This window comes from Giraffa tippelskirchi, chromosome 3 (genome assembly GCF_054371585.1).
Source record: "Giraffa tippelskirchi isolate mGirTip1 chromosome 3, T2T-mGirTip1v1.2.pri, whole genome shotgun sequence".
NCBI lineage: Eukaryota > Metazoa > Chordata > Mammalia > Artiodactyla > Giraffidae > Giraffa > Giraffa tippelskirchi.
In genome coordinates this window covers 28,622,253-28,640,048 of record NC_137277.1, presented here as the reverse complement: position 1 = coordinate 28,640,048, position 17,796 = coordinate 28,622,253, and the positions used below count along the sequence as shown (strand labels likewise).

Genomic DNA, 17,796 nt, shown 5'->3' with positions numbered 1-17,796 from the left:
CTCTGCAGCCCTCTTGACCCTGGTGTTTCTCGAGGGACAAAGGTTTGTGTCTTTCCCGAGTGTTATGGAAACCACGCTTCCTTGAAGGAGCCAACTCCTCATGTGGGCATCATTGCAGGGCTGAACCAGATCCCTGAGCTCAAGGCATCTCCACTGCCTTTTTACCCATGAACCTCAAGGAGGGACCCCCTTACCCCGTGGACACTTACAGGAAGAGCTGGAATGAAGATCATGACGTAGGTCTGGGTAAGCCTGTACAAGGAAGAGGAAAAAAGTGACAGAGTGCTCCATATCCAGGGGAAGGTAGGCAGGACACAGCAACACTGCCTTCACATGCTTGGCTCTTCCTAAATATACAGGCTGAAGCTGCTGGAGCACCATCAGAATCTACACAGAGCATGTCATCCTATGACCCGAGTGACCGTTCTTGGTTCTCCCAAGTCTCTCCAGGTCCAGGACAGGGGGTTCAAACTGGGCACCCTGGCCGGGTAATTCTTGCTGTGGAGGCAGTCCTGTGCATCCCAAGATGTTCTGGAACATCTGGTTTCTACCAGCAATGACACCCCCATACCAGTTCTGACGTCGAGAAACGTCTCCTAACATTCCAAATGTCCCCTGGGTTCAGAGCCACTGGTTGAGCAAAAAGTCATAAAAGGTCTTTATCAACTAAACCAGCGGCTCTCAAACCTGGTGTCACATTTTAGAATCATCTAGGGGAGCTTTGAAAGACATGGGCACCCAGGCCGCACCCCAGGCCAATTAAACCAGAATGCTAGGGACTTCCCTGGTGATCCAGTGACTACGACTCTGTGCTCCCAATGCAGGGGGCCCTGGTTCAATCCCTGGTCAGGGAACTAGATCCTGCAACTAAAGATCCCACAGGTGGCAACCAAGATCGAAGATCCCGTATGCAGCCAAATAAATAAATATTTTAACAAACAAATGAACAAAATGCTGGGGGAGGCCCCAGGTCGGGGGGGGGCATTTTTTTTTTTTTTTCTGCCACACCATGCAGCTTTCAGGATCTTAGTTCCCCAACCAGGAATCGAACCGGGGCCCTTGGTGGTGAAAGCACAGTGTCCTAACTGCTGCACCACCAGGGAATTCCCCAGTGGTGGGCTTTGAAAGCATTCAGGTGATTTTAATATTGACCAGGGCCAAGAATCATAAAACCGGGAACCAACACCATGAACCACCATTTCATGTGGAGGGTGTTTGCAGATCACATTTTACCCAAAACTATTTACCTGACAGTTACTCAAATGTTATCCCATGGGCCAGGTATGGAGAATCAGCTGAGGACAGCTTAACCCGCTCCTGGTGCATGGCCTGGTCCCTGGCCTTGGGAACCCCCAGAGCCTGAACCTGGCTGGCACCATCTTTCTGCGGGGATGGATCCATCCTGCCGGGGGGTGGCCCATCTCACCTGGACACGGCCAGGTCCTGCCTGCAGAGCAGCAGGATGAGCTGGGTGTTGAGGAAGAGCGCCCAGCAGGGAAGACAGCAGAGCAGCAGCACCAGCACGCCCCGCTGCAGGATGACGCCCACGTGCTTCTTGTTCTGGCTCCCAAACGTCTGCATGCACAGTCAAAACCAATGCATTAACACAGAAACGGCACCCTCACTGTCCCCCAGAGGCCTCCAATCACACCTCATAGACAGACAGATGGCCCCAGAGACTGCTACATTTTAGGTAACAGTGGTCCTCAAACTCGGTTGCTCATCAGAATCACCTAAGGAACATTTCTCGTATCTCTGACATTTCATTATTAGGGTATAGAAACACAACAGGTTTCTGCATATTGATTTTGTGTCCTCGAACTTTACCAAATTCATCGATGAGCTCCAGGTGATTTCTGGTGGTGTCTTTAGGATTTTCTACAGCATCATGTCATCTGTACACAGTGACAGTTTTACTTCTTCCTTTCCAATTGGGATTTCTTGTATTTCTTTTTCTTCTCTGATGGCTATGGCTGGGACTTCCAATACTATGTTGAATAAAAATGGAGCAAGAGGGCATCCTTGTCTGATTCCTGATCTTAGAGGAAAAGCTTTCAGCTTTTCACCATTGACTATGTTAGCTGTGACCTTATCATTGTTGTTTGGCCACTCAGTCATGTCTGACTCTTTGCAACCCCATGGACTGCCGCACACCAGGCTTCCCTGTCCTTCACCATCTCCCGGAGTTTGTGCAAACTCATGCCATTGAGTCAGTGATGTTATCTAACCATCTCATCCTCCGCTGCCCCCTTCTCTTGACTTCAGTTTTCCTAGCACCAGGGTCTTTTTCTGTATGGTCTTTATTATGCTGAGGTACGTTCCTTCTGTGCCTATTTTCTGAAGAGTTTTTTATCATAAATAGATGTTGAATTTGGGGAATATTTTTAAATCATTGATGACAGGGGCTTGATAAAGATAAGTCTGGACTTAACTGGTCCAGAGTACGTCCCAGACACCAATAATTTGTAAAATCTCCCCATGTCCCTGTAATCCTAATGTGCAGTCAGGGTGGCCTCACCTAGAAACTATTAGAAATATGATGTCCTGGGCCTCCCCCTCCCCAAACCTACTGATGCAGAAACTTGGGGATGGGGCAGGTGCTGGAGCCAGCTCCCATCACTTAAAAACCCACCATGCACATCCTTGCCCAGGCAGCTCAGTGACATCTTGGGCAGCTTGAAATTAGCCACTGGGACTGGCATATACAACCAGTCAGGACATTCCCCACCCCACCTCCGAGACCTGGTTCTTCAGGCTTATGGCTGGTGGGGGGCCCCCAAGTGACTCTGACACACATGCACATTTGAGGACCCCTGGACATACCAAGCTCTACAATGTTGGAAGTGATAAAAGGGACTTTTACAAAACATCCCCTATCTATCAAGACGTAGCAGCAGTGTAGGGCAGTCATGTAGGAAAACACCACTTCCCAGACCAGAGAGACCTGCACCCACACTTTGGAGGCAGCAGGAGAGCTGAGAAATGTGGCAAGGGTTTGCCCTGGGGGACTCCACCCTCCAACTGTGGGGTGTGACCTGACCTGGGGCTGCCACTCACCTGGGAGATGAGCGTGTCACAAGCAGAAGACAAGCCGAACCCCACCGAGACACCAGTAACGTTGACCACCTGGGAACAAACCAGGGAGGAGGCTGGGGGCAGGTTCCCCGTCTGCCCATCAGAGCCCTCGAGCCCTCAGCACTTCGCCCAGAGCCTGTGCACAGACCTCCCCGTGCCCTGAATTAAAGGACAGACACAGTGCTGGGAGGAAAGGACATTCAAGGCCATGGTGACCACACTGCATTATTCTTTCTTAGGCATTTGCTCCCCAGGTCTTGGGCACCTTTTCCCCAGGTTCCGAGGACCATGAACCCTTCTTAAGGGGCCTGCAGCATGGCACAGAGCAGTCCTGGGTGAGCCCACTTGCTAGTGACCAAGGATGACCCACAAAACATCCTGAAGGACTCTGTGAGAGCAGGAGCAAGTCTCAGAGCCAAGACTCGTGCCAGAAGCCTTCCAGCGTCCACAGCACCCACAAACCAGGGAAGTCTGAGGCCCTGCCTGCCTCCACCTGCTACCCCCGAGTCTGCAGGAGGCACCAGGGACAGCAGTCCCCGCCAGGCCCAGCCTGGAAGCACCAGCTTTCCTGCACTTCCGTGGCCAAGAGTTCCCCAAATATCCAAACATCAGAGACCAAAAAGGATAATTAAACCAGGGTTGTCCATGCTGCTCCCTGAAAGCAAAGCAATCCACGAGCCCCTGGAGATGGTTCAGAGCACCTTGCAGGCTCAGAGGTGGCAAGTTCAAATGCCCGAGGGACCAGGTGCAGGAAGCTGATACGTGCCTTTCAGAGGACACACCTGCAGCAAGAACTTCAGCGAAACATCTGCTGGCCCAAGTGAACAGGCTGGCAGGGCCCCCAGGCCAGCAACCGTGGCTGAGGGCGATGACATCTCTCTGTGGTCGTGGGGCTCACGTCTGGAGTACAGAGAGGACTGGTTCCTCCTGATCTTTTAAATTTTTATTATTTAAATTTTTTTAAGTTTTATTATTATTTGGGAGGTGGGCTGAGCTGGGTCTTTGTTGTGGAGCAACAAGGGATCCCCACCAGGGATCCAGCCCATGTCCCCTGCACTGAAAGGCAGATTCTTAACCACTGGACTACCAGGGAAGTCCCTCCTCCTGATTTCAGGTTTGGACCCGGGCACCCAGGGTTTCATATTCTGGCATTTCAGGACAAGAGACAAATCAAGGGCTAGGGGAGGGGTGAAGGTTTCTACTGGTGAACAATTCCCTTCTCCCAGATGTGGGGTCAGGGTGGGAGCCAGAGCTCCGGGGATGGCAAACTAGCTGACGTGGCAGACAGAATTCTGGCCCTCCAAAGATGTCCCATCCGGAGTCTGGCACCTGAGGAAACACATACCTGGGGCGGTTCCCTGGGGAAGGAGAGGTAAACTGAGGATTGAAATACGGTCACAGCCCTGCCCATATCTGGGGATTAGTCCAGAGAAACCCCTTTCAGACCAGTGGCCTCCAACAGTGAGAGATTCAGACACGTATGTGTCTCCCCTGAAACCCCTAAACTCTGATCATCTGTAAGAGCCACAGGAGGGAATGAACACACAGACGGCTTCCTGGCTCTGAGCTGGCGAGCCCCGTACGTACAGCAATTGCCAGTGTGACGGCGTCCAGCTCCAGCTTCCCCAGGTGCCCGCAGAACACAGAGCTCACAAAACCAATGAGGAACACCATCAACTGGGCCAGGAACTGGGAAGAGACAGAAAACACAAAGCTGCAGGCAAGGGACATGACAGTGGAAGGAAGGGGTGGGCCTCCCAGGTGACCCTACTCTCCCAGGGTGGGCTTGGACCAGAGGTTAGCAGGTCTGGCTTGCAAGGAGCCTCCGCCAGCTTTCACAGGCAAACGAGCAGCCTTGGGTGGGCTTCTTGAAAAATATGCAAGTTCATTTGCTACCACCAGTATCATGTTTCTGAGAACTTCTGACTTTTAACATTTATTTCTCACTGTCGATTCTCATACCGTAGACTGCATGCCTATTTTCCCTGAAATTTCCAGAGGCTGCTTCCTGGGATGACCCCATCGTTATCTCCGATTCCTCCTGAGGGCTGAAGAGAACAGCTTTCAACAGCCAGCAGGACGGTCCATGGAGAGGAACTCCTGAGGCAGACCTGAGGCTACCTCAGTGGAAGGCCAGTGGGGTCTGGAATGTTGGGGCGAATCATTACCAGTCTGCCAAGAATCTCAGATTCCACAAAGCCTTCAATATGAGGGCAAATGCAGCTTGGGGAACACAGACCCATTCTCCCTCACCATTCCAGAACTTCCCACCTCACCTCTGGACACTGACTTACCTCCTCAGGTTAATTTAAAACCACCTTCTGTGACCTGCCAGACCTGGGAGGTGCAAGACTTCCTGGGAAGCCCATCTCTCCCGGGATCCCCTGTGGTCCGACTGGGGAGATGGAATCAGTGCCTGAAGATGTGCGTCAGCCCCAGACGCCCCTCTCAAAGTGCAGGCCCGGGGCTCAGGGAGCTTGTGCAGTCCAGCCAGCACTGCTACCGTTCAGTCCTTCGAGGGTGAAAGCTCCTCCGGTGAGCTCAGGCGAGGCTCCCAGTGACCCCAGTCCTCACCTCTGTCAACCCACACTGCCATCGGCCAGCGCCGCAGCCACCCAAGATCGCCACGTGGGCATCGGACCTGGCCCTGCTGGTGACGGTACAGGTGACCGCCTGCTTTCCCTCCCTGCACCTGGGGACAGACAGGTGCATCTCCACAGGTAGACCCAGATCAACAGACCAAGAGAGGCCTGGTGTTAGCCGTGTGCGCATGAGTATGCGTGCATGTGCATGCATGTGCAGGGGCGAGGGTGCATATATCTCCACATCAAATTCCAAACCTCGACCCAGTTCCTGCTTCCCCCACTGCAGAAACCAAAGTTGCACACTGCAACTAGAGAGAAGCCCCCACTCAGCACGCTAGAGAAAAGCCCACACAGCAATGAAGACCCGGCACAGCCAAAAATAAATAAATAGAAATTTTGAAAAAGGTTGGTATGAAAAACCCAATTCTGTAGACCCTAAAGTCAGAACCAGGGGCTCCCGTAGGCCTGTTCCCAGGAACTGGCCACGACTAAGTGCTGTCCCCACCCTACAGATATTCTGTGGTTTCATTCACAGAGTTGGTGTCTCTCTGATTGTGAATTTATATTAACTTTAAAGGTCACAGGGCCCTTATTTGGGTAAATTCAGCATCACTATCAATCTTTTCAGTTTTTTTTAAGCCTTTTTGTGCATAAACTATATCTGCTTCTGCTTTATTGACTATGCCAAAGCCTTTTACTGTGTGGATCACCACAAACTGTGGAAAACTCTTCAAGAGATGGGAATACTAGACCACCTTACCAGCCTCCTGAGAAATCTGTATGCAGGTCAAGAAGCAACAGTTAAAACTGGACATGGAACAATGGACTGGTTCCAAATCGGGAAAGGAGTACATCAAGGCTGTATACAGTCACCCTGCTTATTTAACTTATATGCAGAGTACATCATGAGAAATGCTGGACTGGATGAAGCACAGGCTGGAATCAAGATTGCTGGGAGAAATATCAATAACCTCAGATACGCAGATGAAACCACCCTTATGGCAGAAAGCGAAGAGGAACTGAAGAGCCTCTTGATGAAAGTGAAAGAGGAGAGTGAAAAAGTAGGCTTAAAACTCAACATTCAGAAAACTTAAGATCATGACATCTGGTCCCATCACTTCATGGCAAATAGATGGGGAAACAATAGAAACAGTGAGAAACTTTATTTTGGGGGGCTCCAAAATCACTGCAGATGGTGACTGCAGCCATGAAATTAAAAGACACTTGCTCCTTGGAAGAAAAGCTATGACCAACCTAGACAGCATATTAAAAAGCAGAGACATTACTTTGCCAATAAAGGTCCATCTAGTCAAAGCTATGGTTTTTCCAGTAGTCATGCATGGATGTGAGAGTTGGACTATAAAGAAAGCTAGCTGAGTGCTGAAGAACTGATGCTTTTGAACTGTGGTGTTGGAGAAGACTCTTGAGAGTCCCTTGGACTGCAAGGAGATCAAACCAGTCCATCCTAAAGGAAATCTGTCCTGAATATTCATTGGAAGGACTAGTGCTGAAACTGACACTCCAATCCTTTGGCCACCTGATGCAAAGAACTGACTCATTTAAAAAGACCCTGATGCTGGGAAAGATTGAAGGCAGGAGGAGAAGAGGGCGATAGAGGATGAGATGGTTGGATGGCATCACCGACTCAACAATGGACATGAGTTTGAGCAAGCTCTGGGAGTTGTTGATGGACAGGGAAGCCTGGCATGCTGCAGTCCATGGGGTCACAAAGAGACGGACACAACTGAGCGACTGAACTGAACTGAACTGTCATAAACTGTTGCAAACGATAGTCATAGATCTGTTTTCCCCTTTTTCATGGGACTTCAATATTTCCAGAACACAGTGCCCGGTCACTCCGCAGGCCACATGTAAGCTGTTTCTGTGGCTTCACAGGAAAACGCACTCATCTCCTCCATGGTCAGGTCTCTGGCTGCTTCCCAGGTTTTGCTGATACAAACTGCATTGCACAGAATATCTTTCTTACTTGGGTGGGGCCAGACATTTTCTTAGGGTGAATGCCCAGTGCACGGGTGGGATCAGTTGACCCTCTCAGAGCAGAGGCTGGGAAATCTAGCTGAGCTAATCCATGAGTGCGTGTGTGTGTGTGTGCGAGCACGTGCATGTGTGTGTGTGTGTTTGTGTGTGTGCGTGCTCAGTCATGTCTCTTTGTGACCCTATAGGCTGTAACCCACCAGGCTCCTCTGTCCGTGGGATTTCCCAGGCAAGAATACTGGAATGCTTTGCCATTTCTTCCTCTAGGGGATCTTCCTGATCCAGGAATCAAACCCACGTCTCCTGCAGAGCTAATCCACTCAACTGTTGGGCTGAAGGTGGATCAGCCCAGTGGTGCAGTCCTTGGATGGCCAGACTTCCCATGCCCCAGCCTCGGGGGTGGCAGAGGTCCTGGCTCCAGAGTTCACGTTTGCTAACCACACACCTGAGATCACCCGAGGGTGTTGGTCAGAAGACCCATGCCCAGTCCCACTTCAAGCGACAGAGTCCAGATGTCCATGGGGCTGAAGGACCTGTCTTTCAGCATACTCGCCCCCATCCTGCTATACTTGTCCAATCAAGAGGGAGCCATCAAGAACCAGAACCTACAAAACCTACAGGGGCTTGCTGCTGGGCCCACAGGTTGCTTCCCCAGCACTTCAAGGACTCCTGCCTGGGGTTCAGACAGGGCTAAGTGGACAAGAGAGATGGCTGGGCTGTCTGTGCATGTCTCTGCCTCCTGTCATGGAGACCCTCATTTTCTGGCCAGGAGGCTTTGGGAGAGTGCCCCCTGGGGCCAGATACCAGCAGGACAGCGGGTGTGAGCCTGCCTGGTGTGCTGTACCAGCCCAGTCCCCGAGGGTCCATCCTCACCCCATCCAGGGGTTCTGAAAACGTTGAAAAAGCTTTCAGAACTATTATTTTCTAGTACTTTTATGCAGTGCAAACTATCGATGCCAATCAGACTGCGGTTTTCCTTCCTCAGACTTGTTTACCAAATGGATGAGTTGAAATTTACCCGGGTGTTGCCAAGTGTTTTGGAAAGTCTTTTCTCTCCATGAATCTCTTCTTATCCATGGTCTAAACGCACTGATGCCAGGAAGGTCAGCATCAGCAGCAAAGGTTGGCCTGGCAGGATGCCAGGTCACTGGGTGCACATACCCGAGGTAAGTGCAAGCAGTGGGGCAGGCTGGACACCCAGCCCCCAGTCACGCAGCCAGGTCAGAAGCGCAGTCAGGACCCAATCACCTGACTCTCAGAAGGTCGATTCTTGTCCACTCCTTTGGAGCACAGAGTACAGGCCAAACATGGGAGCATGGATCTGAGTAAGGTGAACACCATGGCTCCAGCCCCACCCCAGGGAACCCAGGGCATCACAGGGAAAGATGTTCAACATGGAGCAACACAGCGGATCACACAAGACGGGCACTGCAGACAACACAGGAGCCCAGGAGTCACAGAAGTTTCTGCTGAAACTTGGATGCTGAGCAGGCAAGGGAATGGGGCCTGTCTGCCTGGGAGAATGTTCCAGGCAGGAGGGGGTGGGGTGTGAGGGATGGCTAGGGCTGGGAAAAGGTGAGGGCAGGGGGCAGTTGGATTTGTGGGATCGTAGTTCCCTGACCAGGGACTGAAACTGGGCCCTTGGCAGTGAAAGCTCGGAGTCCTAACCACTGGACTGCCAAGGAGCTCCCACCTTCGGCCAAGGTTACCTTCTGCCTCCAGCAAATCTGCTCCTGTGACATCTTACATAAGGTCACTGAACACCTACACTCCCACACCCCATTCCCCACCTACAAGGTAAAAGTCAGGGATCAGCCTGCAGGGTCATGGGCAGGAAGCCAGTCTCTCAGATGCCCTTCTGCTTGGGGACGTTGTCACTAGTCTTTGCCCTGCAGCCCTAGACCCTCTCAACTCTCTCCCAGGTGAGCCTGTTTCCATGGAAACCAGTGCCCTCTGTCTGGGCCTGGCTACCCCAGATCTTTTCTATCCTCACCAATGCACTGCACAGCCTGTGTCCCTGCAATCCCTCTTTGAGATTATTTTTCAGGACTGACAGTTCAGTCTGGTGAAGAGAACCTAATGAGGAGGAGAAAGCTCAGCTGAAACGCCTGAGGCCAGGTAACTTCAACGACTGCCTTCCCACCCCAACAAACGCACAGTTTACCTAAATCTTTAAAGGAAAATATGGCCCAGCCTCTGTTCAGATGTGCACGGCTCATCTCACACGCTTGCCTTTGTGTTCTGCATTATTCTCTCCTTACAGCCCTCATTTAAAGCTCACTGTGGGCGTGGTAAGTCCTAGTCCCTCAACCTGATTCCTACATTGGACCCTCGTGGGTCAGTGTTGATATGAGAGGCCTGGAAGGGACAGGGTGAACAGGAGACAGAAAATCAGAGGAGCCCCAGACCAGGGTCCTAACCTAATGGATGGTGGAGCCTCAGAAAGCGAAGAGGGGAACCTGGAGCAGGCAGTGAGGGGCGCCTCTCCCCTCCCTCGTGCCCCCAGGAAACAGAAAACCCAGAGCAGAGGGGAACAGAGACAGAGAGGGACCAAGAGGAGCCCATATACAACCCATAACCAGTTAAACAGGTGCCAGAACTCTACGACCCGACTGCGTAAAGCAGTCAGACAGAAACAGTCCCACAAACGGCTGCAAGGAACTTCCCAACTCTCCGATTATCTCAGATCATTTCAGAGATTTTTCCTTTCATTTGTCACGGTTTTCTGTTTTTTCTACAAGGAACATAGATTACGCTTATAATTAACATCGTCACAAGCACACACACACAGGTGTGTGGAGAGAGAGGGTGGGGGGCTGGCATGTCAGCCATGTGCTCACCATCCCTGCAGACCAACAGGTCCATCAAGGGGACCGGGTGACTCTGGGGGCCAGCAGAGACAGGGGCCTGCCCTGGGAGTGGCTGCATCTCAGAGACTACCTTGTTTAGTTATTCATTTTCAGGGGGCTTCCCAGGTGGTGTTAGTGATAAAGAACTCACCTGCCAATGTAGGAAACATAAGAGATAAGGTTTCGACCCCTGTCAGGAAGATCCCCTGGGGAAGGAAATGGCAACCCACTGCAGTGTTCTTGCCTGGGAAATCCCGTGGACAGAGGAGCCTGGTGGGCTACGGTCCATGGGGTCACAAGTAGGACACAGCTGAAGCGACAGCAGAGCAATAGCAGCTTTGCGTGTTTAGTTGCTCAAGTCATGTCTGACTCTGTGACCTCATGGACCCAGGCTCCTCTGTCCATGGGATTTCCCAGGCAAGAATACTGGAGTAGGTTGCCATTTCCTCCTCCAGGGAACCTTCCCAACCCAGGAATTGAACCCACGTCTCCTGCATTGGCAGGCAGATTCTTTACTGCTGAGCCACCTGGGAAGCCTTACAGAGACCTTTCTCACAGTGATCTGTGAGATAATGTTGGGCCAAGCATGGTGGTATTATCCTCATTTTATGGGTGGATAAGCAGAAGCCGGAAGAGGTTACCAGCCAACTCAGGTTCACGTAGCCATTTCCTAACCTCCCTTCTGAGATCAAAGCAGAGAACTGGACCCACAAGTAAGATTCCTAACCAGGTGTTCTTTTCCCTCTGGCTACCAACAGCTCCCCGCTACATGGATTTTCAAGCCATGGCTTTCTCCTGGCCTCATCCATGCCACCCAGGTACAACACAATGGGCATCTCAGGATCCCACAAACAGCAGGGTCACCATCAGGTCACTCCTGTCTGCCTCAGCCTCTGAAGGTGCAGAATGTCTCATCACTCCCGCACCCAAAAGCTTGTGTTAGTCGCTCAGTCGTGTCTGACTCTTTGTGACCCCAAGAACTGTAGCCCACCAGGCTCTGTCCATGGGATTGTCCAGGCAAGAATACTGGAGTGGGGATCCATTACCATCTCCAGTCCAAAAGCTTATTCTCCCCTTAGACCATCCCAGGTTCTTCTTGTCTGAAGAAAGGGCTCCCCTACCCTGTTGATTTGAAAATCATCCAAACTGGCAGGAGAACAATGATGAGATTGTTTTGTGGGTGTTGTGGTTTCAAAATTCTTATTACCTTTAAATAGACAACACAGAAAGAGTCCTAAACTGACAATGATAAGGAGGAAGAAAAAAACCTTCAGCCCCAAAGAGAACCACATCAAAAACGTTTGAACACAAGAATTGGGGGAGGGCATGTAGGGCAGGATGCCACTAGTTTCTTTGGGCAGAGGCTGGTTTATGCAGTTCCAAAGAAATCGTCCTGAAGATGTGGGTCTAAGAGACACCGCTCCCCGCCTGGAGTTACTCCAGAGACGCGCGTTCGCGGCCGGAATCCACGACTAGTTTTCGGTGTTCTCCGCAGTGTTTTGCGGTTCTGGTGGCTTCTGCCTGCTCCTCGGGAGCCCTCATCCAGAGAAGGCTCCGGAGCGGGAGACTGGAGGCGGCCAGTCCCGCGCCCTAGCTGGCCAGCCGCGCAGGGTAGCGCGGCCCGGGCGCACGCGGAGGCGCCGGGACCTGCCCTCCTCCAGGCTCCCGGGACCGTGGCCCCGCGCGCGCCCGCCCGCCGCCTCCCGCTAGCTCTGAGCCCCCGGACCCCCGCCCCCGGGACCAGCCCCCGGTGAGGCCCCCTACTCACCGCGGGGCCAGCCAGGAACAGGAGCGCCCGCAGCTCCCGCCGGAGGTCAGCCAGCCGCAGACAGCGCGGTGCGCGGCGTTCCGGGCTAAGCGCCCGGCCTCCCGGCCCGGGTGTCAGCTCCTCGGCCGCCTCCATGTGCCGGGCGCCGGCCGCGGGGCGCGCGCAGGAGGCCGAGGGGAGGACCGGCCGAGCCAGCCGCGCTCTAGTCCCCGCCCTGGGCCGCCTGCCGCCCACCGCCCACCTTGGGCGCGCCTCCGCCGCCCGGCCCAGGTCACCCGCTTCGCTGGCAAAGGCCTGCCAACTCCGGGACTCCGAATACAAAGTTGAAGGAAGCTCCGGAAAGAAACAGAAAGTGGCGTGGGCTGGGTCCTCCGGCCCTCAGGAGCCAGGCTCGCCGGCTCCGCGCCTCCCAGGGCTTGGGGTCTGAAAGCCGCGTGGAAGCGCTGGCGGGCTGGCTGCTGAGGGCCCGCGCCCGCAGCCAGACATCTCCAGCTCCCGGAGCGCCTGCTCTACACACAAGCTGGGAGACTGGACTTGACTGTGCGGACGCGCTTCTTCCCGCCCCACCCCACCCGCGTGCGCCCGTTCTTTAACTTAGACTCGGCCAGGATAGCGCACAAGGCCACATTTTCAAGCGCCAGGACTCAAGTTCTCTGGTCTTGGATGTTTAGCTGAATAAGGGTACTGATTTTTAAAATGCTCCTTGAGAAAGTTGTGAGTTAAGTTTTATTGTGGGCAAAATGAGGACTATAGCCTGACATTTCAGAGAGCTCTGAGGAACTGCTCTAAAAATGGGGTTGGGGGAGGTGGAAGGGGGTCAGTATTATGCACAATTTTAGTGAAGGGGGCAGTGTGCAGTCAAGCACACTCTTTGGCAAAGGTTTGCTGCTGGTCAGGAGCAGATGTCCCCCTTCATGATTTTAGTATTTTTCTAGACATGAGGAGATGCAAGAATTAGGCTCATAAAATCTCCTGAGAATATCTTCTGAAGGCTTGTTCTGCCAGGATTTTCCCAGAGCAGACAGCCTCATTCCTGATCTCCACTCTGAAATCCTTTCAGGGTGTGATGAAGGTCAGGGCTGCAGTGGCCAGTGACTGCATCCTGGTAGAGACAAATGGCCAGTGCCAAGTGTTTGTTGGCAAGGGGACCAAGAGGCTGTGTGTCAGCAAATCTGGGCTCAGGAGATACCACCAGGATCTTCGGGGAGAGCGCCAGCAACTTGCTGGTCCCTCAGAGCCTCAGTTTTCCCATCTGTGAACTCGAAACCGTATCTACAACCGCCCTTGGTGGTGAGGATTTAATGAGATGCTATGGTCCAGTAGTTGGAACTCTGCGCTTTCACTGCCAGCGACCAGGGTTCAGTCCTCCATTGGGGAACTAAGAGCCCACAAGTCGGGTGGCCAAAAGAAAGAATGTATCATTTTTAAAACATGAGATGGTATAGATGGACTACTGCTCTCTCAGCCTGGTTGGTACATGGTAATTGCCTAAGAAAAGTTAGCCACCAAGACAAGAGTGATTTCAGTAACAAAGTTCCCTCTGTCCTATGAGGCCCAACTTTAGAAAAAGGAAAACATAAATCCTGGGAGGGTCACACAGCTGGAAGTCAGGCTTCAGGGATTTACAACAAGGTCATGAGTGTTCTGCCTCCCCATCTGTCTTCCCCGCCCTCTTCTCTACACCATTTTAAAAAATAATTAATTTTTATTTTATTTTATTGGGTGCTCTGGAGTCTTGCCTTCATTGAGGCATGTGGGATCTCAGTTCCCCGAGTCTTTCATCGCGGTGTGCAGGCTTCTCTCTAGTTACAGCGCTCGGCTTAGTTGCCCGGCAGTGGCATGCGGTATCTTAGTTCCCCCACCAGGGATCAAACCCGAGTCCCTTGCACTGGAAGGCAGATTCTTAACCTGGACCACTACGGAAGTCCCCTCCCCACTATTTGCTCTTCACTCCCCGGCCTCATCTTTCTCTGTAGGCAGCCTCTCTTTGCTTGTTCAGGAGGGTGGCCTCCCCCAATCCTCACTCCCATCTTTCCTACCTTGTGATCCAGATAAGACCCTCCCCACTTCTTTTCGGGACCAAACAAACCAAAACTGGAGAAAACTGCTTGGCCCTGTTTAGGTTTCCTGCCCACCTTTGGAACAATCACCCTGGCCAGGGAAATAGGGTCTTGTTTGGCTGGACCTGAAACCTTTGGCTCAGCTCTGTACCAGAAAGGTTGGATGTTGTCTGTCACTGGCAAGAGTCCCACCAGAGTTACACAGAGGGTCCCGCCAGACAAAAATGCTAGGATGTATGCTAGATCTCCAAGCCCAGCTCTTGAATAGTCTTCTGGTATCCTGGCCAACATTAGAAGTCATGAAACAGAAATGTGATGTATAACTATTGAGAAGAGACCAAAGCATCGTTCATGGTTATAATTCCAGACAGTCCAAAGAAATTACATGGGGATAAAGTTAATAAGATTAATAAAAGGAATTTAAAAAGTTGCTACACTTAAGTCCTTCAACAGATATGATCAGCCCTTTATGTTGGTAATAACATATATGAGAATACTGGAAGGAGAAAAGCCTCTTTCACGATTGTTGTTGTTTAGTTGCTTAGTCGTGTCCGACTCTTTGCAGCCCTATGGAATGCAGCACGCCAGGCTTCCCTGTCCTTCACCATCTCCTGGAGTTTGCTCAAACTCGTGTCCATTGAGTCAGTGATGCCATCCAACCATCTCATCCTCTGTCGTCCCCCTCTCCTTCCACCTTCAATCTTTCCCAGCATCAGGGTCTTTTCCAATGACTCAGTTCTTCGTGTCAGGTGGCCAAAGTATTGGAGCTTCAGCTTCAGCATCACTCCTTCCAATGAATATTCAGAGTTGATTTCCTTTAGGATGGACTGGTTTGATCTCCTTGCTGTCCAAGGGACTCTCAAGAGCCTTCAAATAAACCCTCCTGTGACACGGAGCATTCCCAACTCTTTAAAGGACTGTGGGGACTTCCCTGGTGGTCCGGTGGTTAAGAATCCTCCTGCCAATGCAGGAGACACAGGTTCAATCCCTGGTCTGGGATGTTTCCACATGCAGCAGAGCAACCGAGCCCACTCACCACAGTTACCAGGCCCGCACTCTAGAGCCCGGGAGCCGCAACTAGAGAGTAGGCTGCACGCAGCAACAAAGACCCAGGGCAGCCAAAAATTAATTAATTAATTAATTTTTAAAAATAAAGAACAACAGGACTGTGTACAGGGACTTCCTTCCAAAGAGCACACCATGGAAAGGTGTGTGTGTGGAGGGGGAGACAGTGACTTTATAGCAGAGAAACCTGGCAAAAACTACCTCAGCCCAATGACCAAGGTTAACATCAACAGTGATAAATCAGGCCCATAGTATGTACTTAAGTATGTACCTAGGGGTACTGTAACTGGTGGCTTAAACCAACAGCAGTGTATTCTCTCATAGTGCTGAAGGCCAGAAGTCTAAAATGCAGGAGCTGACAAGATTGGTTCCTTCTCTGGGGCTCAGGGAGCATCTGCTCCAGGGCTCTCTCCTGGCTTCTGGGAGTTGTTGGCATCTCTTGGTCTCTGGCAGCATAATTCCAATCTCTGCCTCTGTGTCTCTGTTTTCTCTCCTTAAAGGACACCAGCCATTGGATCAGAGCCCACCCTAACCCATGTGACCTCATCTTAACCTCATCACATCTGCAAAGACCCTATTTCCAAATCAGGTCACATCCTGAGGTTCCAGGGGGACAGGGATTTTGGGGGAGGAGGGCATCTTGATATAGGATGTAATGAAAATGGCACTTTAGCTCTGTGGTCTTCCTCCCCAAAACCCATAACCCTGCAGTCTAATCATCTGAAAAATATCAGGCAAATCCCAATGGAGAAATATTCTATGAAAATACCTGATAAGCACTCTTCAAATCTGTCAACGTCAACCCAAACAAGAACATTCTGAGAAACTGTCACAGCCAAGAGGAGCCTAAGATAAGTGAGGACAGAATGTGCCATGGTGCTTGAGTGGGACCCTGGGACAGAAAAGGGACATTAGGCAAGAACTAAGGAATCTGAGTAAAGTATGGACTTCGTTTAGTAATAATATATCCATAGCAATTCAGTTCCCGGAAGTTATTGTTTACACAGACCCATAGCAACCCCCCGACTGCTAGAGCCAATAGCTAGAAAAGCCCCTACAAAGATTCAGCTCCGACAGCAGGTAAAACCACCGTATAGTTGTGGGGGATTTGGGGAACACTTTGAAGTTGTCCACTTGCAAAGGCACCCTTGTAGCTTTCACCTGTCTTCTGGGGGTTACATTTCATAGGGAATAACATGCCTATGAAACTGTTTGCCTGTCTCTGTCTTGCTGTCTCCCATTTTTCATCCACTGGGATTAAAAGAATCAAAGTGAAAGGCTCTCTGGCCAGAGCACAGGCATTTCCATGCTGTGTGTGCAAGCATGCTAAGTCGCTTCAGTTGCACTGTGGCAGAGCTTCAGAAACGGTGCCTGATGGCTTCCCTGCCCGTCCAGAGGTTAAGAATCTGTCGGCCAATGCATGGGACACAGATTCAGTCCCTGGTCTGGGAAGGTCCCACATGCCTGAGAAGCAACTAAACCCCTGTGCCACAGAGCCCTCGAGCCACACTCACTGAAACCCGTGCTCCACAGCAAGAGAAGCCACTGAGATGAGAAGCCCATGCACTGCAACTAGAGAGTAGCCCCCGCTCACTGAAACTAGAGAAAGCCCGCAGGCAGCAACAAAGATCCAGTGCAGCTAAAAATAAATAAATACATATTTTTAAAAAATTCATAACAAGAATCTTAACATGAACTATGTTGTGCCAAGTCGCTTCAGTCGTATCTGACTCTTTGTGACCCCGTGAACTGTACAGTCCACCCGTCTCCTCTGTCCATGGGAGTCTCAAGGCAAGAATACTGGAGTGGGTTGCCATTTCCTTCTCCAGGGGATCTTCCCAACCCAGGAATTGAACCTGAGCCTCCCACATTGCAGGCAGATTCTTTACCATCTGAACCACCAGAGAAGCTCCAGGAGAGGAGGTAATTTGGAGGTAATTAACGTGTCATGAGGTCACGAGGGTGGAACCTGACGAGAGTGGTGGCTCTAACAGGGGAAGAGAGATCTCCAGGCCCACGCATGACCGAGAAAGGCCCTTGAGGACCCAGCAAGATGGCAGCTGTCCACACACCAGGAAGAGAGTCCTCACCGGGAACTGGGTCTCTGGCACCTTCTCTTCCAGCCTCCAGAACTGTGACAAAGTTTATTTCTGTTGTTTAAGGTGCTCCTTCTTTGACGTATTTTGTAATGGCAGCCCAAGCTGACTAACACAACAGCCATCACTGCCTGTGATTTTATGTAACAACGTTCTCTTTCCATCACATCAGCAACCCCCACCTTACTCCAGGACTCTCCCAAGTGCTTTCCTCTGGGAGTTCATAATCCTTGAAACAACCCTGCAGGGATTACTAATCTGTTTCTTCAGTGGGGTAGTTTACTGAGTCTGTCGGTTGAGTAA

At 51.5% G+C, this 17,796-nt stretch overlaps 1 protein-coding gene across 3 annotated transcripts in view; it reads right to left on the bottom strand.

Moving 5' to 3' along the window:
• SLC47A1 (solute carrier family 47 member 1) overlaps window positions 1-17,796 on the bottom strand; it is a 66,483-nt gene that overhangs the window by 16,355 nt on the left and 32,332 nt on the right. Inside the window, exons 1-5 of one of the 3 annotated variants that reach the window (XM_081583630.1) lie at window positions 12,273-12,837; window positions 4,663-4,764; window positions 3,058-3,126; window positions 1,427-1,575; window positions 210-252 (exon numbers count right to left, since the gene is read on the bottom strand). In XM_081583630.1, coding sequence (XP_081439756.1) covers window positions 210-252; window positions 1,427-1,575; window positions 3,058-3,126; window positions 4,663-4,764; window positions 12,273-12,407 — 498 coding nt within the window. In that variant the 5' untranslated portion in view covers window positions 12,408-12,837. Of the gene's footprint in view, window positions 1-209; window positions 253-1,426; window positions 1,576-3,057; window positions 3,127-4,662; window positions 4,765-12,272; window positions 12,838-17,796 lie in introns of those variants that run through there. The other 2 variants (XM_081583631.1, XM_081583632.1) reach the window with 2 other exon arrangements.